Consider the following 22,671-nt stretch of genomic DNA (forward strand, 5'->3'; position numbering starts at 1 on the left):
GACAAGCAGTAGATGTGGTATATCTTGACTTTAGTAAGGCTTTTGATACTGTCTTGCATGACTTCTCATAAACTAGGGAAATATAGCCTGGATCAGATCTTCCCAAACTGGGGGTTGTGAGGGTTATTACGTAGGAGTTGTGAGCTGCCAGCCCCGAACATGGCGGGGCTCGAGCTGTGAGCTCTGGGTGGCCGGGGCTTGGGCTGACAGCCCAGCTCCTCTCCCAACCCCACATTGCCTCCAGCATTTAAAATAGTGTTAAATATAAAAAAAATTTAAATTATAGAGGGGTTGCACTCAGAAGCTTGCTGTGTGAAAGGTATCACCAATACAAAAAGTTTGAGATCCACTGGCCTATATGAAGCTACTATATGGTGGTTGCATAACTTGGTTGGAAAACCATTCCCAGCAAGTAGTTATCAGTAGTTTACAGTCAAGCTGGAAGGGTATATCGAGTGGGATGCCACAGTGATCAGTTCTTGGTCCAGTTCTGTTCAATATTTTCATAAATGATTTAGATATGGCATAGGAAGTATTCTTATAAAGTTTGTGGACAATACCAAACTGGTGGTAGGGGGTTGCAAGTCCTTTGGAAGATAAGATTAAAATTCAAAATGATCTGGACAAACTGGAGAAATAGTCAGAAGTAAATTGGATGAAAGTAAACATGGACAAATGCAAAGTACTGCACTTAGGAAGGAAGAGTCAATGGCACACATACAAAATAGGAAATGATTGCCTAGGAAGGAGTACTGTTCAAAGCCAGTTGGGAGTTACAGTGGATCACAAGTTAAATATGAGTGAACAGTGTAACACTGTTGCCAAAAAAAAAAAAAAAAAAAGCAATCATCATTCTGGGATATATTAGCAGTGTTGTAAGCAAAACACAAGAAGTAATTCTTCTGATAGGCTTCAGCTGGAGTATTGTGTTCAGTTCTGGGCCCTGCATTTCAGGAAAGATGAGGACAAATTGGAGAAAGTCCACAGAAGAGAAACAAAAAGGATTAAATGTTTAGAAAACATGACATAAGAGGAAAGACTGAAAAAACTGGGTTTGTTTAGTCTGGGGAATAAAAGACTGAACAGGGACATTCCAAGCACATAAAAGGTTGTTATAAGGAGGAGGATAAAAAATTGTTCTCATTAACCCATTATAGAACAAGAAGCAATGGGCTTAAATTGCAGCAAGAGAGGTTAAGTTAGACATTAGGAAAAAACTTCCTTACTCTCAGGCTCGTAAAGCACTGGTACAAATTGTCTAGGGAGGTTGTGGAATCTCCATCACTAGAGGTTTTAAGAGAAGGCTAGACAAACACCTGTCAGGAATGGTCTAGTTATTACTTAGTCCTGCCTTGAGTGCCAAGGTCTGGACTAGATGATCTATTGAGGCCCCTTCTAGTCCTGCACTTCTATGATTTTATGTATCATCTGCAAAACAAGTGAGGTAACTATTCCACTCTATCTGGTTCTGCAGGATTGAGTTTAGTTCTGCAGATCTGTAAAGGCATGGGACTCACCCCTGCGGCACCTCCTGCTGGCCGTCCAGGGAATTAGCTCTTTTCCAGCCTCCGGACCACCCTCTGCAGGCCAGTGTCCCACTGCTGCTGGGCCCCCGTGTCCCTTCCAGACCCAGTGCCCCATTATCTGGGGTGCTGCCCCATGGCAGTAACCCCTTTGTCTCAGGGTCTCCCCTCCCCAGGGAGCCCCCACCCACTATCCCCACCTCACCTCAGTATATGGCTACTGCCAGTCATTATCTAGCCCCCACACCCTGGGGCAGACTGCAGTATTAGCCTACTCATCACCAGCAAGGTTGGGTTTGGACCTGCTGCCTTTGCCTACCCCAGGCTGCCCTCTGCAACCCCCAATACCAACTGGCCTTCTGCTAGGCCACAGCTTGGGGCTTTCCAGGCTGGAGCTCCCCAGCCCTGCTCCACTCAGATCCCTGCAGCCAGCTCCCTCCCTCTCATAAGCTAGAGGTGTCTATCTGTGTGACTGGCTCAAAGCCTTTTTATAGGGCCAGCTGAGGCCTGATTAGAGCATGGCCACAGCTGACGCTACCTCCCAATCAGCCTAGTAGCTTTTCCCTTGCCACAGCCCTCTCCCAGGGCTGTCTTTAAACCCCTCAGGACAGGAGCGGGTGACCACCTAACTACAAGATCACATTTCTCCCCGTCAGGTTCCCTTCTTATGACCCTTTGACCTCACTCCTGTCCCTATTCCTTTATTAGTTGTCCCCCGAACTCAGTGGGTTCTGTGGCCCTGTGGTTCCTCCCCTTAGGCTGGGGGAGGATCCTTTAGCAGTGGGCGGGCTTTGCCCGCCCACTTCCCAGACACCCAATAGATACAAGATCACATTTCAGAAAAAACAGGGAAAGAGTTGAGAGGAGGGCAATGAGAAGCAGAAAAATTCTGGAGAATAGGATCAAAAAAGAAAACTTGAAAGAACTGGATATGTTGAGTCAACTGTGGCAGAGAGTGGGGAGAGGCATGATAATTCTCTGTGTCTATAGGAAGGGATGTTATAGAGAGGACAAGGGCCAAACATTCTCGCTAGTGGTCACCAAAGGAAGAACAGGAAGGTAAATAGATTTAAGCAAAATCTGTAAAATCTGCTGACACATGGCTCTGATATTTGAGTAGGATTATTGTCAGTGGGCCCTGTCCTGTGAGCCCCAGGAAGCAGAAAAACCTGGATGCTTGACTACTCTTTTAATAATAAAAAATAATCATACTAATTAGCACTTAAAGATCACTTTGCCAACATTAACTAAAGACACACAACACACCTTTGTTGTAGTGAAGTATTATTCTCATTCAGCAGTGGGGGAAACTGAGGCATAAAAAGAAAGACTAGACAGACATCTGGGGCTGTTTCAGAGGTTGGATCTATACAGGGTGAGCAGTTGCACAGGATGTCTGGATGGTCTATTGCCATGGATACTGTGTTCCTGTTCAGTACACCCACTACTCCTAGAAAATACTCTAAGGCAAACTTTGAAAGAAAATAAAAGGCAGAGTAAATGAACCAGTTGTTTCAAGACCTGTGCATTGAAGGAGCCCCCCTATTTTGCAACCCTTCCCTGGACATATATGAGTGGCTGTTTAACTTAACTTGGCTTCAGTCCATCCCTGCATGACAAATCAGGGCATTCAAAATCCAACCCCTTAAGTGGCTCATTCTATTTCTAGTTGACTCAGCCTCCAGTTTATTTTTGTTTAATAAATTAAGTTTGTCTGTAAGAATTTGTCTGCAACTGGCAAACAAGTTCCAGACCGTTTATGTTATGTTTGGGAAGGTATGTGTGTGATGGAGAAGGGGATTTATTTCATGATAAACACCCACCTCCAGTCCCTTCCTAAAAAGCCCCAAAGGAGCCTGATTACTGACACCAGGTGCAAGCAGTCACTTTGAAGCAGCAAAGGGGGTTGGGGGAGGAGGTAAGAAGAGAAACCACAGCATTGCCAACCCCCCAAAAATCACAAAGCAGACCCTCCTCCCAAATCATGAAATTGATCTTCAAATCGTGATTTTTTAAAAAGATTATGTTGTGGTTTTAGTCTGCCTTTTGATTTTGAAACCCATTTGCATTGTGTGGGGGATGGGAGGGGGGGCAGTTTACAGTATTGCCAACTCTCCCAGATGTAGAGAGGAAGGTGATTCTGGCCTCACTGCTGGAGCTCTCGCTGGCTGCCTGATAGTGTGGAGCTTCCAGCTTTCCCCAAACCTCAAATTCTAATTAATTAATTCTGTGCCCTTCTCTGCCTCACATGGGCCCGTACCCCACCTCAGTAATGAATTATGCACCCCCATGCCTCCATCTCAATTCTCTGCCTGGCTTCTGTTGCAGCCCTGCTTGGCTGAATCTTTTCCAGGAGGCGTGAAGGCTAGGCTTAGAAATTACATGCCTGCCAGCTGAAGCTCCCCGCAGCATTTTGAGACTGGCTCCAGCAGGCGCCAGAATCATGTTTCTCGTGATGAAATCGTGAGAGTTGGCAATCTTGAAAACAAGGGACATAGGGAGTATGAGGAAGACAAGGGAGACTGGGGTGGAAGAGGAAACCACAGCAGATTAAGGGAGAGGAAGAAGCTATCATGGGGTTTTTTACAAAGTGAGTATTTTTTTGTAGTTAGATGCAGAAAACAAGGGGATGACATGATATGGAAACTCTTGCCAGTGAACCAGCGGGGGGAGGACCAGCAGTGGACTGATGACTGATTACACTCAGGACTCACACGCTAAGGCCTTGCATACATTTGCAGTGGCATATAGGATAGATGTAGCTATACTCCACAGTGAAAAGCAGGCTGTGTCCATGCTGTGGTGTGCAGCTACATGCAGCAGTGAAAGGCTCTGGCAGGGAAGAGGCAGTGGGGAAAGGTGCTGCCAGAGCCTTTCCCCATTGCCTCCCACCACCAGAACCTTTCTCTGCTGCTGGAGTCTTTTCCTGCGGTGGGGAAAGACTCTGGGGCTACGTCTACACTTACACCCAGGTGTCAAGTATATACACTATGCACCCCCATCCCCACCTCCAGCATGGGTCTAAATAGTGGTGTTGATGGTGAGGCACTGCTTAGGTGAGTAAAGACATTCCAGAACCTATGGGAATGTGCCCCACATGGCTCTCTACATGCCCAGGCAGTGCCTCCCATGTCTGCATTGTTATTTTTGACAGTGTAGTGTCCTGCTGCCTCTCTCATGCTCCAACCTTTCCCTCCTGCAGAGAGCTGCCATCTACAAACTATTTCTTCCCGGTGATCCCTCTTCCCTGCTTGTAAATTTTGTTTTGCTCCCTGCTGCCCACAAAACATTGGATCCTATGTTTTTGATCAATCTAGAACACATTTAACCTTTAATCCACTCTTGTCGTAGGCAAAGGAGCCCTGATCTGGCTGCTTTAGTGTCTGCAGGGCAGTTTGAGGAGATTGGAAGGGGGGGATGGGTTAGGAAAGGTCAGATTAAGAGGCAAATATATGGTACTTTTCTCAAGAACAGATACCAATCCTAAATTAGATGATTTTGCTAAAATGATCAGTGGCAAAATATAGCCTGGATCAAGTCTTGAACTGGGGGTTGTGAGGTTGATTTTGCTAAAATGATCAGTGGCACGGGCTGAGGGATGTGCAAGTCACCGCTTCCCGCAGCCCCCATTGACCTGGGACGGCGAACTGAAGCCAGTGGGCGCTGTGATCGGCCAAACCTGCGGACGTGGCAGGTAAACAAACTGGCCCGGCCTGCCAGGGTGCTTACCCTGGCGAGCTGTGTGCCAAAGGTTGCCAATCCCTGGGCTAGATCCTCAGCTAGTGTAAATCAGCATAGCTGCCTTGACTTCAGTGGGGTTATGTTGAGATATGCCCGCTTTGTCAAATGAAACCTTCAATCTGCAGAAATGGGTGAGGGCTCCAGAAGATTGCTGGAGCCCTCACACAAATAACCACTCAATCTAACCCCGGATTGGCTGGAAGAGGGGAGTGGTGTGTTAAGAGGGATGTGGCAGGGCATCAGTGGGAGGGGCACAGTGGCTAAAGGAATCTAACCATCAAAATAAAATATAGTCACTAAGGCGGGCTGCAAAGATTTGTTTAGCTGTGTACCAAAACAGACTGCATTTATGAGTGGAAAGAGGTGGAGGAGGCAGGGAAAGTAATGAGCCGGGGAAGGGTCCTTGTCTCTCTTCTGTCTGACGGCAAGCCAAGACCCGCCAGCCAAAATACACGTCAGATAGGACAAGTTGGGTTTTTGAGCCACTTCTCCTGGTGACTGCCATCTTTCAGGGTCCTGCCCAACCATACATTCATCTTGTTTCTTATTCCATGTAAACATGAACTGGCTGCCAGCCTTCACCTCCCTCCAAAGAGTACACAGCCAGATTAACATTATCATGGAGAATGGGCCCCAGGGACTTCCCGGTATACATCCCTCATTCCCTTGCTCTTAGCTGCTTAGGAGGGAGCAAGTCCCACTCAACCCCCTGCCCAGCTCACAAGAGGCAGTGGGTCGTTGATGAATGGGACATACAGTAATGAAGGACTCTAACATTTAGTCGATCGGGAATGTTCAAACAATACTGATGAGACAAAATAAGTATTCTTGGTAACATTTGATATGAAACAGGAGTTGTCACCCCTGCCTGGGATAGTCATATAGCAGAGCAGACCCACAGCAAGAGCACTTTTACTTCAGTGTCTTTCCTTGACATTAAGGGCTTGTCTACACATATGGCGCTGTAGCAGCACAGCTGCACCAATGCAGCGCATGTGGTGAAGATGCTCAGTCTATGCCAATGGGAGAGAGCTCTCCTGCCGGAATCATAAAACCACCTCCACCAGATGTGGTAGCTATGTGAATGAGGGAAGGTTTTCCACCAGTTGAGAGCTGTCCACCCTAGCGCTTATGTCAGTGTAACGTATGTCACTCAGGAGGTAGTTTATTTACCCGCCTGAATGATATCAGTTATGTCGACATAAGCTGTTGTATAGACATAGCCTTAGGGTATGTCTACATTGCTCATGTTACAGCGTGGCCGCGGCAGCAGCAGTGCTGTGACATGGGCAGTGTAGACACACTTTATCACCAATGGAGAGCTCTCCCGGTGATAAAAAATCCGTACCCTGAACGAGGGGTGGTAGCTTTATTGCCGGCAGTGCAGTTCCTGGTGATAAAGCTCTGTCTATACTGGTGCTTTTCAGTGCTAAAACTTTTGTCACTCAGGGGTGTGTTTTTTCACACCCCTGAACGACTAAAGTTTTAGCGCTGAAAGTGGCAGTGTAGACACAGTCTTAGTTGGGATCTTTAATATAGGGGTTTGAAGCTCTCTGGAATGGATCCCTTTTCTCAGCTACCTAGGAAATTAGATCTCTTGTTTTGATTGCCCCAAGCTGCCAGCCTGTCTTGAGAGCCTGTTGAATTCTCTTCCCTCCTAGTCCTGAGCAGTATAAAGCCTCTTATCTCTGCTGGGATCAATGAGAACAGCCCCATATGTTGTTGCATGTCTCAGGAGAAGCAGCCAACGCCTCTATTAGGCAGTACAGGAGGAATGCTGGCTCAGCCCTGGGGCCTTCTCAGAGGCACCAACAATCACAGGGGGATCCAGGAATGAGGGTGTGCAATCAGCCAGGCAGTAGGAGATGGGAAATGGCATCAATCCCAAGGCCAGCTGGGACATGTTTGTCAGGAGCAGTTTAAAGTCAATTTCATACCCCAGGGTTGAATGTGCCAAGGAGGAGATAGAAGAGTGATAAAGGCGATAACACAAACACTGGTGTTTATTTTCAGTTAGGTGAGAAGGAGCTGAAGTAGACCTCCCACCTGTTTCTTTGAGTGAGTCAATCCCTTCTCTCTTCTAATTTTGCTGTGTCTTCTCTGAGCCTTATGTTGCTATAGTATGGGTGCAGCTCCCAGTGGGTGAAACACTAGCGCAGACTATTTACTTAGGCTGTTTGAAAAGTCGTTGCCTGTGGATTCTTTGCCAATTCTTAGGGGCTCCCATTGCAGAGGAATCCAGTCGTGACACTAGGAGAGTCTCTGGGCTCCTCCACTCACACACTAGCATGTCTCACCCTTTTGGGGGTTGAGATGAGAGGGGACCGTGACCCCTATCCAGCACCACCCTCAAGCGCATTTGTCGGGTGGTCCCTCTGGGGTAGTTCCCCAGCCCCAGCTTTGCATTTGACCCCAGGGGGTTAGACACAATACTCCCACATTGTAAGGAGATGCCCTTGGGTTGCCCATTATGTTACCTTTTTGGATCTGGAGTCAATATCAGCAAGTTCCTGCACTGGGTACCTGCCAAAAGTTGTGGCAACTAAATGACTCTCATGTAGGTCCAAACTATGACCTCCAGGAGGGGGAGAATTCCAGTCCTCTAGTCGCCCAAAATCCAACCTGTATGTTTCGCCATGACGAAGGTGAAAAAAACCCAACCAGCCTTGGCCAATTTGGTGGTATAGGGAAAAATTCCTTCCCAGCCTCAAAGTAGCAAATAGCACAGCTCGCAGCGACCAAGATAAGGGAGGGGTGGGGGAGGTTGACTACTGGAAGCCAACAAACAGGAAGTGGCTCTGAGCACATGGGTCTTAACATAGCTCCAAATTACAGGCCAAATCTTGTGAGACCTCAAGCCTACCACGGAAGTCCTGTGGGGTCTGGAAATTTCATGGGACCAGGCCTGTCCTGTCCAGTTGCCTTCTCCCATCCCGGGAACCACCAAAACACACCCTTCACTAGGCTTGGGGCCTTAACTCAGAATAGTGTCAGTGGTTTGAAAGGATCTCAGGGATTCCAAGTGTCACCTATACAATAACTTGAACTCAGAGCCTTTAGGCTTCCAGACAATGTCAGTCACAGACTCTAGCCCTAAAGATCCGCAGACTGCATCCTAAAGATTCAGAGTTCTTATACAACTCAGATACCACACTGGAGGGCTCTTGACTCTGGAACATGTTCTCCTGTTGAACCAACAGAGTCTGTTGATGTTTTAGGCAGCCTGGACTGTCTATGATTTCCCATGAGCAGGGTAAGAGTGGGATCTATAGGGACTGTATCCAAGGCAGACATGCTCAGTGACTGCCTGATGGGTGCCTTTTAAAAATGTAATAAATAGGACTCATTTATTTTTTATTGAATGCCTTGAGCAGGTTCAACAATGAACACCACACAGTATCAGAAATGACACCTGCCCTCAAGGAGTTTACAGTCTAAGTGAGACAGAAAATACACCCGACAACAAGCAGAAGATAAAAGACTCTGGGGGGTATAGATGCGCTTTCAAAAAAGTAGACAAATGATATAAATATAATGAAATGATTTCTAAGGTCTTGTCTATACTGGGAAAATGCACTGTACTAGAAAATTTTTTAATTAACCTTGGGTTAACTATGACCAGTTAACACATTTGTAAACTCAATTTGTAGTTGTGTGCTAATCCTGTTTAGTAGCGAGTTAGCTAACACATTATTCTAACACAGCACACTTTCCCAGTGTAGACATGGCCTTAGGTGGTTGATAAGTATATGCGAGAATGAGAAGATAAGTATGCAGCCTTATGGATTCCCTCAAAACAAGAGAGTCCGGAGATTGTCACCAATCTCTGAACATACAGCAGCACCCATTCCTTCACTCTCCATCTTTATTCTTTCATGGGTTTTCTCTGCATGTCTTACCAATGGACTCCAAGCTAGAGCCGGACAGAACTTGGTCTTCAAGATTAAAGAATTTTCCCACTACGTGAGCAACTACAAACTCTGCAGAACTGTGTAAGATAGTTTTGGGATGAGGATTATTATACACCAGGGGCTTGGAGTAAAATTAAACCATTAGTAGCCTTTCTGTTTCCTAGGCAAACAAAGTCAGGACTGTGGCATATTTAGCCCTGGGCCTCAGTCTCAAGGCAGGAGGGAGAAATAGTTCATAGCGGTATAGGGAAAAACTTATCAGACCCTAATCTTTTTTCATCCTCTCCTATTTTACGAGAACAAGGAATCGATTGTTAAAAATTAACAGCTGGTAAATTTACTACAAATAATGATAATAATAATGAAAATACTTCTTCAAAGAGCATGTAGTTAGCCTGTGGAATTCACTATCATCAGAAGTCATCAGGTCAAATACTTTTGCTAGAACTTAATGTTATGGGCATTAATACCGTGTATAGTTATGCATATGAAGATAAGAGTAATCCAATCTCATGCTTCAGGGCATAGGGATTTTTTTCCTACTCCCCCCAGGGCATTGCACAATAGGCTGGCTATATTATGCCTCCCCTCTTCTCCCTCAGCTTCCCCTGAAGGCACTGGCTACAAACAGAGACAAAAAACAGACTTGGTCTGATCTGGTACAGCAACTCATTTCCTTATGAAAGAGGAAATCTAGGGTGAGGGCTTTTCAGAGGTAGCATAGACCTGAGTTGGTCCTGCACCTCAGACCTTGAGGGTAAAAAGGATGTATAACATGTATCGAGATGGTAGACCACTGGTATTTCCATTCCAGATGGACAAAATAGGGTGTTTCTTATAATAATAGATTCAATCCAATTTTGCATCTTATAACAACTCCAGATTTTGGATCTAAAAACCTAACTAGGTTCTTTGGTCCAAAACAACCAATATGATTCTCTTTATCCAGCAGATGAATGAAAGATGCTGGCTTTGAACAGAGTGAGGTCACAGTCGCTTTTTATCTCTCTGCAAGTCTGGACAGGAAACTAGGCTGGATGAAACTCATCTGGCTCCAGAGAATGAGTAAGATCATGACATTGCGCAATGTGAGGGGCAGGAGGTGGGAAGGAAAGTGCAGAGGAGGGAGGAACTCTGTTTTGACATCCCACAGGAGCTCAGCTCAGCAGCATCCTGTGTTTTTACAGTGAGAGTCTTGATTTTGTTTTTTTTTAACCTAATTTTTATGTGTTGCTTGATGTACAAGTTCAGTCTAGTTACTCATAGGGATGCCTATGCCACAGTATGTGAGCTCCAGCCAATTAGTAAAACAAAAATAATATTAGCAATCTTCTCTTTCTTCCTTCCCAGGCTGTGAGAGAAATAGCTTGATCAGTTTGCCTGGGTGTGTGGTGAAGAGCTCACTGAGGGAAAGCCAAGTACAGAGATGAAGTTTGCACTTAGTTCTGAATATAGTGAGGCCCACAGGCATTCATATCATTTTACGCAGTGAGCTCCCCAACCTAGGACCAGCTCTTGTGAAAGGTCTGTCTCCTCTGCTCACAACTCTCCCCCCCGCCCATTGGTAACAGCTTTATTATTTCAATTTAACGAAGCTGTTGTGGGAAGTCTTGGTCATAGACAGAGAGTTGATCTATCATATAGCTAGGGTCAATATCATGGAGACCTTTTAATGTTAGGTTAAAAAGCATAAGCTGGCCTCTGTATTCAATGGAGAGATGGTGCAGGGAACGAAACAATGGGATAATGTGTTTCTGATGACCTGTGTTACTAAACAAGAGGACTGCTGTGTTTCGTACCTACACATGCTATTTGGGCATCCAAAAGCAGAGACTAGTCCAAACAAATTCCATGGCTGCAGAACAACTTAATGAACTGAAGGCAGTTCCTCAGAGCACTTTCCTCATTCTACCAGCATCACTTGGTCTTACCCTGCTTTCAGCTTTAGCCAGTTGGTCTTCACTCAGGTGCTGATTTCAGTTTGACTTCAAGAGAGATGGTGCCGTTTATGTTTCATGTAGAGGAGATGCTGAGCTGGGAGCTGTTTGGGTACTTCATTCATCCCACTAGCTGTCCTTCTTGTTTCCTTTTGATGTTGACCAACATGGGGAGTGGACTGAACATGGCAGGAGATTCTGCACCTGGAGAAACAGTTGCCCATAACCATCCATTAGGTTTGGTCAAAGAGGAAGATTTTGAGCCATCTCAGGATGTTTCATTTCACCTTCACAGCCTCTTGGAGTTGGAACAGCCATGTTTCGAGATCTATGCCCCAAAGAGGCACCCAGCAGGATGACTATGGATGTGCTTTTCTTGTCTGTGGACAGGAGAAAATCCTCCACCATCCACTAGCACAAAAAGTGGAGTCTGTGAACTGTGCCCTGTTCTAAAGCCTCAGAGTAACATGGAAAATTGCTATCTGATAAATGGCATTGGAGAAGGTGAGGCTCTGCACCTCGATCCCTACCCCAGGGAGAAGGTGAGGTCAGGCCCTCCTTCCTTATGCCCTGACCTGTGGAATGGGGCGAGTCACAGTGCACTGGGGTAGGGGGAGGGGAGCACATCGTTCAGCCCTATTATGCAAGGAACAGCTCTAGAGAAATAAGTGGGCCAGATCCTGGGTCCTTGCTCCAGCCCCAAGCTGTCTCTGTGAATAACTGGATCATTCCCTCATTCTCCAGCTAGGAAATTCTGGCCTCAAGATGCTGTGCCTTGACTGTGAGGGCCATGAAGGTGCTCGCACCAGGAACATGTGCGACAGCTGGTCTCTTGGCCCACACACTGGAGGCCTCCCAAGCTAAAAGCATGAGTTGCTCACTACCTCTTGAGCTAATGAGCCAGTCTTTGTGATAAGGGACTGTAACAGTCTCACCTCCTCTGTGTACTGGGCAGGGGAGACATGGAACACACACTGAGCAGTGGGTCATGCCACTTGGCTAGCCAGCAAATAGTCATACGTTCTACAATAAACTGGGGAGCCCCCATATAAATTAATCTATTGCTGGTCCTCTAAGTCAATAGTTACCCTGCAGTATTTATTCTGTGACTAAATTGGACTAAGTTTGATCTTTCTTTGTAAATGGGAAGCTAAGGTTTACAGTTGTTTGCTTAGTGCGTGTAATAGATTTTCTTTACGTTAATCCTACTAACAGCTCATTTAGGAGCTGCCACCCTGACAGGCTCCCACCCCCTTCCAACTTCTCTGAGCTCACTCTGTCAGTGTGGTACTTCTCACTTCATCTGAGGCATCTATTTGTTAATGGAGAAAAAAGAAAATCATTGTTGGAGGCCCCTCCAAGCAGAGAGCTCACATCACCTGAGCTTTTCTCTCGTACTTTACTGTGACACAAAGAAGGGACTCCAGCCAACAGTGAGGGAGGTGTAAGGAGATGAGATTAGGGACGGGGGAGCCTCTGACCTTATCCCACAGTGCATTGCAGGTGTTCCTGCTGGCCAGCTCTGCTGAGAGTGGTTCTGATTCAGTGCATGATTATTGGAAGAGTTAGTGAGGAGGAAGTAAAATCAGTCATCAAGGAAAGAGACTAGACCTCCCTTTAGGGAGCCTCTGCCCACTGCTGGTTAATGGCTTGGACCCAGATAGCTTGCTCTAGACGTGGCCTTGACCCTATTAGCCACTGGCATCCGCTCTGGCTCCCCCACTCTCTCCTGGCTCAATTTCCTGAGGTTTCTGGTTTCCTGAGTGAGGGCAGAAGGTGTTTTTGGCAAAGAAGGTGGGAGCCTGGGGGTGGTGGGTGTATCCAGCGGGGGAGACAGGAGAGGAGGAGTCACTGATCACTGATAAATAAAAAGGCCCCCTCTTCTCCAGTGAGTGCTACAGGACGCTGGGAGAACTCCCCCTTAGACAAGAGCTGCCGACTGAAAAGGAAGCAAGTCCAGAGTGAGTATGCAGAGACCTCCCTGTAGTTAGTTAGTTATTAATGTCTGTGCAGTCCTTTGCAGCAGGAAAACATTAGAGAGATGCTATGGAATGTATTATTATCTCATCCACCATGACAAGGGCCCCAGGGCTGCCTTTGCAGCGCTACCTCTTACCAGGAGACTGCAGAAATTTCCACAAAGTTTGCAGGCAGTTAATATTAGCTCCTGTTCTGTAACCACTGCACACCAGAGGATGTTGTTAGATAGCAAGGGCTGGGAGTCAGATGTTGGGCTGGGTGTGTTCCACCATGGGGTGTGAGCATTTTTTGGCTTCACCTGGTGAGGTAGGGGGGTGCAACCTCCGGGAAGGATGTGTATGTGTAAGGATCCTAATGGTGGGCAGCCAGGGAATGAGCCTCTGCAAGTGAATGCAGTTCCCACAGCAACAGTGGAGGTGCTCAGCTCGGGACAGCGCAGAAGGGTGGTTAATTTGACTTCAAATAAGGTCTGTTTGTGGATAAAAGCGAAGTGTTTGGGCTAATGCCTGTTTATAACATGCCCTCACTTCTGTGGTGGCGGTGTGTGTGATGCCACAGGCATTCTGGGAGTGCTGAGTGACTCGGGAAGAAAGCAGAGGCCGGGGGAAGTGACCGTAAGGACTCAGCACTGAAGGACAGGACAGGTACATGGGGTAGGGTTGGTTATGGCATTTATCACTGTGTGACCCCATCACCAGCACCTCTCTCTGTATGTCCTTCCAGTATCTTCCTTTCCGTGTGCCAGTCACCGTCTCTCTAGGCTCACTCCTTATCCCTCTCACTTCAGCCTTCCCACAGGCTGCTGGATTGGCCATGATTTTAGCCCACACTCTGTAAAACCCCTCGAACCACATGGAATGCAACAAATCCTTACTCAGGCCCAGAGCAGCCCACTGCTCTCAAATCCAGGAGGTGCTGGGGTGCAGGGAGAGGAAAAGGAACTTGGGAAATGGGACCAGAGGGGAACAGGAGCAGGGCATATCAGACTCCATTTCTGCTCTTTACCACAGAGTAACTGGGGGCTCCTCATCATCCCAGGCTGAGCACTCTATATGAGGAATCGGTGCGTGGGTATGAGCTGGATGGGGCTGGCGGTAGAAAGGGGGAAGGCATGATGTGTGGTCATCCTCTCCTGTGTTGGGCAAAAGGAGGAAGAAAAGCACCTTATTCTCACTGGGGGCCCCTGGTTACAGGCTCTACTAATTTCAGGTCTTTTTCTCCCTCTGAAGATCAGAGAATCTGGACAAGAGCTGTGAGTTTGAAGTTAACTGTTTCTTGGCATTGGTAGGGTGATTGGCAAAGCCCACAGTAATCTTGTCCTTTCACAGGTCCAAGGCTCAGCCCAGTAGGGAATCATTTGGTTCCTGGCAAAATTTTGGTGCATGATAGGGTCCCTGTTCCATGCAGGCACATGCAGAGTGTGAATCCTGCAGGAGAGGATTGTACACGTGTAACCACAATGGCAAGGAGTAATAGTGACAACTGAGCAACTGTCTCACTGGCCTCAGGGAATGAACTGAGCTGGATTTTTGCCCACTGCCCAGGCTATGTGACAGCTCCAGACTCCTGGAAAACTGCATGCAATCCCACAGGCTGGTCTGGTGCAAGGGGGGCTACATCAGAGCTCCTCAGTGAGCTCAATTTGGCTGGAGTGACCTTTTATCACTGCCCAGCTCAGTGCCATTGCCCAGTGTGCCCTGTTCTCACACACACTGCTCTGGCTGTGGCTTCACATGCGGTTTAAGTGAAACCACTGATCCCATCTCTTTTCTCTTTGAGTTGGCAGCCATGAGGCTACAGACAGCAGCGCATATTTCCCCCCAGGGCCAGCTAGCCTGGTGCTGGAAACTGGACTAGAGTTTCCCACATAGCAAGTCAGAGTACATTTGCTGAACCACTGAAGCAGACTGTGAAGTATTTCTGGCTCCTGCTGACCTGCAGAGCAATAGATTTGGTTTGAACTTGGGTCCCCTATATGGCAGGGAAGAGTGTTAGCGCCAAATCATGTTCCAAGAGTCAACAGCTCAGAGCAAAGGATCCATCCTTCACCCAAAGAAGAGGTGGCCTCATTCTACTTAGGGAGCAGTGTTTGTGTGGGATCCCAGAGAATAAATGTAGAGATAGGTTTCTAGGAACTACTGCAATATACATGTGAACTAACAATAATCCCAGCAGAGGACGGGGATCCCATCAGGGTTTGAGTACCATGAAGGGTACAGTAGGGTGTGTATGGGGGAAAACCACAGGATTGAACTTCTATCTTTCCCCTGGTAGATGGAGTTCAACCAGAGCAGTACTGGGGTACATTATGGACCAGTCTGAGGGGAAGCCAAGGATGGAACATTTGAGATCAAATGTCCCCATCTCTCCAGGAAGCAGGGGGTTGGTCCCATTCCCTCCAGCCACTGGAGCTCACAGACAGTCCAGGCTCTGTGTGTCTGGACCAAGGGTGGTGACGGCAAGGACAGGAGATCAGAGGAAGAATTAGGGAAGCAAATATGTGGTCCTCCTCGGTGTCTGAATTACACTCATATAGTTCAACATTTCTGGACATGCAGTGTTAACAGCTCACCTCCCTTTGAACTCTGGCACCCTCCCCCTGCAGCAAGGGCAGGGAAGGGAGTGTGCCTACCCCACCACTAAAGCCTGATTAGACCTGTTTATAGAGGGTGTTTTGTAACAGTCCCATAGAAGGCGAGTGCCAGCCAGGCCCTACCTTCCCCAGGCTTCTTCATCTGATTCCTCCCCTCCCAGCTGCTGCTTTCATAATAAACACTTCACTGCTAACTTTGCAGCCTGTCCAGAATTTCCTGCTGCCCTCAGTGGAAAGAGAGTAAAGCAGAGAGTGAGAGAGTGCAAGAGAGAGTGACTCCCCCACAATGCGGACCCTCATCCTCCTCACGCTCCTGGCTGTTTTGATGGTGGCAGCTTTCTGCTATGGTAGGTGACCTCTTTTAATGGAGCTTGCTTGGAGTGGCAGCCAGTCACAGACACCTCCTGGTCTGTTCAGATGTTTTGCTTTGATGCTTATCTCCCCTTATCTGTTGCTGTCCTCTTGCCCATCCACTCCCTCTACCACTGTGTCAGACCGCTCTGCCTCTACGCCAGAGCTCAAACACCTAGATACTTCTGCCTCCAGTCTAGAGCCGCCTGAACTTCAGACCCTTCCTCTTTACCGCAGACCATTCTGTCACCATTGCAAACTATCCCTACATCCTCGACAATCCCAATCTGTGTGGATCATAGAAAGAGGAGATGGAAGAAACCTAAATTAGTCCTTCCTTAGTCAACACAACTTGTGGATGCACTGGAGGGGAGATCCCAGGTGCTGTTTACATATCAAAGTGATGCAGGGTCTGGTAAGGGAAATTCCTTATATAGATCCCAGGCCCTATTTCCTATAAGAAGGTGACTCTCTGAACTGTTCCTGGTTTGCCATTCTGTTGCATCCTCAGATGCCTGCCTTTCCTTTGTTAATGGCGAGCAAGATTTTTCCACCCATCTTCCCTTTCTCCTTTTGAATGTCTCTCCCATTTTCTCTAGAATGCATACACTTGCATATTAATGGACCAATCTGACTTTGCACTGAAATATGCATATTTGGTGGTGATTTGTATTTCTATAGCATTTTTCATCTAAAGATCTTAAAGGGCTTTACAAATATGAATTCATTAATTAAGCAGCCTGCGCCCACTGTGAAGTAAATAGGTGTCATACCTGTTATATAGAGGGATACATAAAGGAACAGAGGGTCAGTGATGCTCCCAAGGATAACATAGTAAATCAGTGGCATAGCCATGGATGGAACCCAGTGGTTCAGTCCTCTGTTCTGACCACTAGGTTGCCTTATTCCTTTCCTTGCTTTTCCTTTTAATCAGTGAATGAGACTTCTCAGTCTCTCTTCCCTTCAGTTTATTAATGGTGAGTGAAAAATTCTGTGTTCCATAACTACAGTGCCTCACTGAATGCTTTCCTCTTCTTTCTCCAGAGTCTCACGAGAGTATGGAATCCCACGAGTTTGTCAGTAAGAGACAATTTTATTACTTTGTTTAAATTAGGGGGGAACTAAGGGACTTCCGTACTCCCCTGTGTTCCCCACTCTGCTAGGGGTTCAGCTGATCCTGGCAGGCATGAGAGTGGGGGACTGGTGGAAATTAGAAAGGGGAGAATAAACCACTCCCGACAAACTGGATTTCTTTGGTGACAGAATTTCTGGATGAGTAGAAGGGGGAACAAAAAAGATAAATACAGGTTGAATCCAGGAAAGTATTTGACATAGTGTCTTACAAAATCTTACCTGAAAACTAACTGGAATTAGCTTTGACCACTGACATATTCCCTGAAAAGGGTCTTAGAAAATGTTATTGCTAAATAGCAATGTACCGAGTTTGGGAAGAGCTGCCTAAGAGGTGCAGCAGAGATCAATGCCACATCTGATATTAAACCATTAATTAGATGCTGTAAGGGAACTCATCCCCCACTGCCTTCCCCTTGTCACTACAAGGAGCAGCTAAGATTGGCAGGCATGAGAGCGTGGAGCTATTACTCATCTGGAAAAATGAGTAAGCAGCATGTTGATTCAATTTGAAGAAGATGATAAATTTGGGGAAGGAGCAATAATAGAGAGCAACCTACACAAGTTTAGACTATAGATGGGTGGAATTTTTGTTCATTATTTCTGCAAAGGATTTAACTTGGACAAATGCAAATTAGTACATTTGGAGAAGAATAATTCAAATTATAGATCTTCAGTGGCAGGGGGACGCGTGGAAAGCAGTAAATTACAAAGGAGATCTTAGGTTCCTAGTGATCCAAAAACTGGGCATAATCTTGTAATATGAAATGGCAGAAAAACAAAGAGAGTGCCACTATGACTTTGGGCTGTATCTATAGAGGCATCAACCAGGGCTGCAGGTCAGTGATAGGGTTTGTTTATATGGCACTGGAGAGTCCTTGGGACATGTAGTTTATCTATATACCAGAAATATTTCAATGAGTGGGAGGGAATACCTAGAAAAACAACAGAATGTTTAACATGCTAGAGACACTGAGAGATGAAGAAAGAGTAACAGAACTAGATCTGGGTACCTTGGCCAAGCGACAGCCAAGGGAAATATGAAAATCATGGATAAGTATTTGACAAATGTAAACCCCATAAAGGAAGATGAGAAGAACCTGTTCAGTGTGGTTCAAAGAGATGATACTAGACAATGGACAATTTAGGCTGAATTTTAAGGAAAAATATCAAGTTATGTGATCTATCAGAGTGTGGAATAATCTCCTTAGAGAAATGAGGGAAGACCCATTGATTGGTTATTTAAAATTGATCTGGAGAGTGCGCTCTAAGAAACAAGCAGCTGAGGCCGGATGAACAGGGTGATCCACTGGACTCTTTCCAACATTAATTTGTGGAATAAGAGTAGCAGGTTGGTAGAGAACATGAAGTCATGAAGAATAGGAGGCTGGTGAGAATGGCAGGCTAGAGGAACATGGGATGCTCATGACAATGAGAGGCTGGTAGTTTACAGGACTTTGGAGTACAGGAGGCTAGTGAAAATAGAAGGTTGATGGGGTCCAGGAATCCATTGTAAATGGGAGGACTGGTGAGAATGGGAAGTTGGAGGAACAGGATTTGTTGTAAGTAGCTGATGATCTTCACTTCAACTATACATTAATTAAAAATAAATATTCTCTCACCTCATCAGATCCCTTCATTAACAGACGAAATGCCAACGACTTCATGAGATCTCAGCCGAGACGAAACTTCTTGGTGCAGGAGAGGTGTGTTTTCATAGGGTCTTAGGATATGGATAGAAGGGGCTTGGGGAGATGAAGATCTCTCCTAAGCAAGTTTAAATTGGTGCCATTGAGGAAGGCCAATGCTATTAGCTTGGAGACAGAATTTCCCTCTCAGCCTGGGGGAACCCGAAGCTGATTGAAGATAGAGGGAGATGATTGAGTATGAGAACTCTTCTCAGTGCCCATAGGGCATTGACTAATCAGTCTGAAGAAAGCGCTAGAGGAGGGTGGGGAAATCACTGGTGTAAATCCTGAGAGGAAGGATGGTCCGACAGTTAGACACCAGTTAGTTCCCTGATCTACCACAGACTTTCTTTGTGTCCAGTCAATCAGTCTCTGCATGCTTCAGTTCCCCATAACAACACTGCCCTATCTCTCAGGAGTGTGGCGAGGATAAACACTTTACAGATTAGGAGGTGCTCAGATACTATAGTGCTGTGCTGGGGGCCATACAAATCCCTAAAATAGACAGAAACGGGGATTGGGGATGGGACTGGAAAGAGAAGAAGGGAGGAACCCAGAGCTGAAATGCACAGTTCTGTGTAAGAGACTCAAAGGCAGCTCCGATCTCTTCTTACACAGCTGTCAATAGAATAGAATAACTCCACCGACTTCAGTGTAGCTACTCTGGAGCACAGAAGTGAATAGAGATCAGAATCAGGTCCAGGTTGTACGTCCAGCATTTTCCGAAGACAAAACTCTTCTCTAACAGTTTGTGTTGGCACCAGAAAGGGAATGGCCTCCCTGACTCTGGGTGTATCTGCCCCTGTATTGGACAGGAAGAAGGTGCCCTTGTTATGAGATTTCCATGTGGCTATGTCAAATGAATAACAGAAAGAAAGTTCACTGTAATTAGGTTAGCCCTGTGAACTTACTCTTCTAAAGTGATGAGTTCACATGGCCCCCTATGAGAGGGCTAGATGGTCCCTTCATGGGATGTTCCAACTCCCTTCCCTACCCCTGGCAACATGAAAGATCTGAAGAGCTTATGGCAACAGGTTTGAGCTACTGGGGAAGTGAGACCCACTCCTCCGGCAACATAAGCCTCTACAGGCCCCATCTGCTGTGAATGGCACTTGGGAAAGGGCTCAATTCAGGGTTATTGCATTGGCAGAGCCAAGGAGAGCTGAAAGAACTGTAGAGGCATGTGTGGGAAGGTGGGGCAGGAGGACTTGGCCACAAACAGCAAAGTTTAAAATGACAACTTGCTTTTTCCTCCCCTTCCCCTTCCTTGCATATGCAGGATCAGAGAACGCAATAAGACCCCCCAGGAACGCCAGCGAGAGATCTGCGAGGACTACAACCCCTGTGAGCGCTATGCCATGCGCCATGGCTACATCGCTGCCTATAAGCGCTACTTTGGGCAGCGGAGGAGCAAGTTCGAGTAACAAGTTCCCATCCCCGGTGCCTGGAGCCTGGGTTCTGTACCTAGAAAGAGCAACGTCTCTGAAATCTATTAAGTTGCTTGTTAACTGTATGTTATCCTGCCTGCCCTCTGCTTCACTCCCCTGTAACCACAAATTCCTAGATTTTGTGTAAATTAGCCCAATGCCGCTGTAGAGGAGGTTGGACAGGAGCCAGGATTTGGGTGTTTATTAGACAATAAACTGCTGGTTTGATACTATTTCTTTGTGACTCTTTGTGTTTCCTTGTGTTTTTCTTTGGGGATCTTCTACAGGAAGGGTTAGTTTTTCTCTCTATACTTGACAACAGTACTGTGGTAAATTTGAACATCTATGAATCAGATGTGTTTTAAAGGCTGTAACACAATCAGGACTCTGACCTCTATTCTCTGGGGGCAGTGGTGGGCAACCTGTGGTCCATCAGGGTAATCCACTGGTGGGCCACCAGACAGTTTGTTTACATTTGCATGGCCACCTGCAATGGCGAACCGCGACCACTGGGAGCTGCAGGTGGTCATGCAAATGTAAACAAACTGTCTGGTGGCCCGCCAACGGATTACCCTGATGGGCTGTGTGCAGCCCATGGGTCGCAGGTTGTCCACTACTGCTCCGGGGTCTGAAATCAGCTTAAATTTTCACAAGTGACTAGTGATTTTGGGTGCCTGACTTGAGAGGCCTGATTTTCATTGAATTGGTTCTCAATACTTTCTGAAAATCAAGTCCCTTCAAGGTGTCTCAAGTGGGACCCAAAGTTACTAACCATTTGTGAAAATGTAGGCAGAGAAGTTAAGGATGGAAAAGACCTGCTAAATAACACCATGTCCATACAACTTCCCCATTTGTGATGATGCAGGTCTGTTCTGTATGTTACAGAATATTCTACAGCCCAAAGTTTATTCTCAAGTGATGGAACTTCCACCACTTCCATAGTAGTTAATCATCTCACCTTTTCTCTGAAGTATAATGTGGAAATGTTCTCAGCTGATAAAATGAGAAACTATTATATGAAACAGACCTTGTTCTTTCTTGCTCTGCTCCTCTTTCTTGCTGTGCTGGGAAATCAGACAGAGCTCACAGGGCAAAATACCACCCATATAATATATCCCTCCTTTCTCTTGCTGCCTCCTCTGGAATCTGTAGGGGGTAGAAAATGACCTGAGCCTCAGGGCACAGTGTACACATTTTGCATATATGTGCAGGTATATTGTGGTAGATGGTTAGGAGTAAACAAACTGTATTCTTCACTGTATCTTTTAGGAAAGTGGTTCTCAATCAGAGGTACGCATACTCCTGGGGGTACTCAGAGGTCTTCCATGGGGTACATCAACTCATCTAGATATTTACCTAGTTTGACAACAGGCTACATAAAAAGCACTAGCGAAGCTAGTACAAACCAAAATTTCATACAGACAATGAGTTGTTTATACTGCTCTCTATACTAGACACTGAAATGTAAGTACAATATTTATATTCCAGTCAGTTTATTTTATAATTATATGATAAAAATGAGAAAGCAATTTTCCAGTAATAGTGTGCTGAGATACTTTTGTATTATTATATCTGATTTTGTAAGCAAGAAGTTTTTAAATGGGGTGAAATTTGGGGTATGCAAGACAAATCAGACTCCTGAAAGGGTACAGTAGTCTGGAAAGGTTGAGAGCCACTGTTTTAGGGATAGCAGCTATGTTCCCTCTAATTATTTCCATCCATGTGCAGAATGAATTTTGTTATGTGCACCAACACGGAGATAATGTATGGATGTTCACCACCAGTAGAAACAAAAAACCTAGATATAATGTATACTGTATTTTTTAAAAGTTACCATAGGGATAATTACTTTGGCCAGGACAGGTTAGGCTTTTTAGAACTCACTACACAAAGAATTAAATTTAAGCTTAAGTGAGAAATAAAATTATGAAAGGCATAGACCAGTCAAAAAACTAAAATAACAGCATTTTGAAAGAATAAGATTACAGAGGATATATGTGCATTGCAGGAAGTACCAAGAAGTAACAAGAAGAATGATAACACAGGTATGTATTGGGAAGTGAGTGTGAAAGAGACTGTGTGCGTGTGTGTGTGAGAGAGAGAGACAGAGGATGTGTACGTGTGTGAGACAGAGAATCGTGTGTGTGTGTGAGAGAGACAGAGACAGTGTTTGTATATATATGTGTGTAGTGGGATGGTTACCCTTCCTGCCCTGAGGAGGCTGTGGAAGGGCAAGAGGCCTGGGCTGATTGGGAGGAAGCAGGCTCAGCTGGGGCCACACCCCAATCAGGGCCCAGCTGGCCCTATAAAGACTTGAGCCAGGAGCTTAAGCAGACAGTCTCTCTCTGTGTTCAGAGAGAGAAGGGCCTGGCTGCAGGGAGCTTAATCA

The 22,671-nt window shown here is 46.1% G+C and overlaps 2 protein-coding genes across 2 annotated transcripts in view; one reads left to right on the forward strand and one right to left on the reverse strand.

The window, feature by feature from the left end:
* PDE6H (phosphodiesterase 6H) overlaps positions 1–11,200 on the reverse strand; it is an 89,791-nt gene extending 78,591 nt beyond the window's left edge. Inside the window, exon 1 of the mRNA XM_050955784.1 lies at positions 11,107–11,200. The gene's annotated coding sequence lies outside the window, so the exon portion shown is untranslated. The remainder of the gene's footprint in view (positions 1–11,106) is intronic.
* Positions 11,201–12,995: 1,795 nt separating this feature from the next.
* On the forward strand, positions 12,996–20,526 carry MGP (matrix Gla protein). Its single transcript, XM_050955685.1, has 5 exons — positions 12,996–13,073; positions 15,888–16,032; positions 17,081–17,116; positions 18,798–18,873; positions 20,135–20,526. The coding sequence occupies exons 2-5, from the start codon at positions 15,972–15,974 to the stop codon at positions 20,277–20,279; spliced, it is 318 nt and encodes a 105-aa protein (XP_050811642.1). The 5' UTR covers positions 12,996–13,073; positions 15,888–15,971; the 3' UTR covers positions 20,280–20,526.
* Positions 20,527–22,671: the final 2,145 nt, after the last annotated feature.

Source organism: Gopherus flavomarginatus, chromosome 1 (assembly GCF_025201925.1).
Source record: "Gopherus flavomarginatus isolate rGopFla2 chromosome 1, rGopFla2.mat.asm, whole genome shotgun sequence".
NCBI classification, from domain to species: Eukaryota; Metazoa; Chordata; order Testudines; family Testudinidae; genus Gopherus; species Gopherus flavomarginatus.

Bases quoted from the DNA above. Each gene is read 5' to 3' on its own strand.
- MGP (XM_050955685.1), top strand. From the start codon at position 15,972: ATGCGGACCCTCATCCTCCTCACGCTCCTGGCTGTTTTGATGGTGGCA. The intron at 16,033-17,080 runs GTAGGTGACCTC...TTCTTTCTCCAG, and splicing joins GGTGGCAGCTTTCTGCTATG to AGTCTCACGAGAGTATGGAA. The intron at 17,117-18,797 runs GTAAGAGACAAT...TCACCTCATCAG, and splicing joins GGAATCCCACGAGTTTGTCA to ATCCCTTCATTAACAGACGA.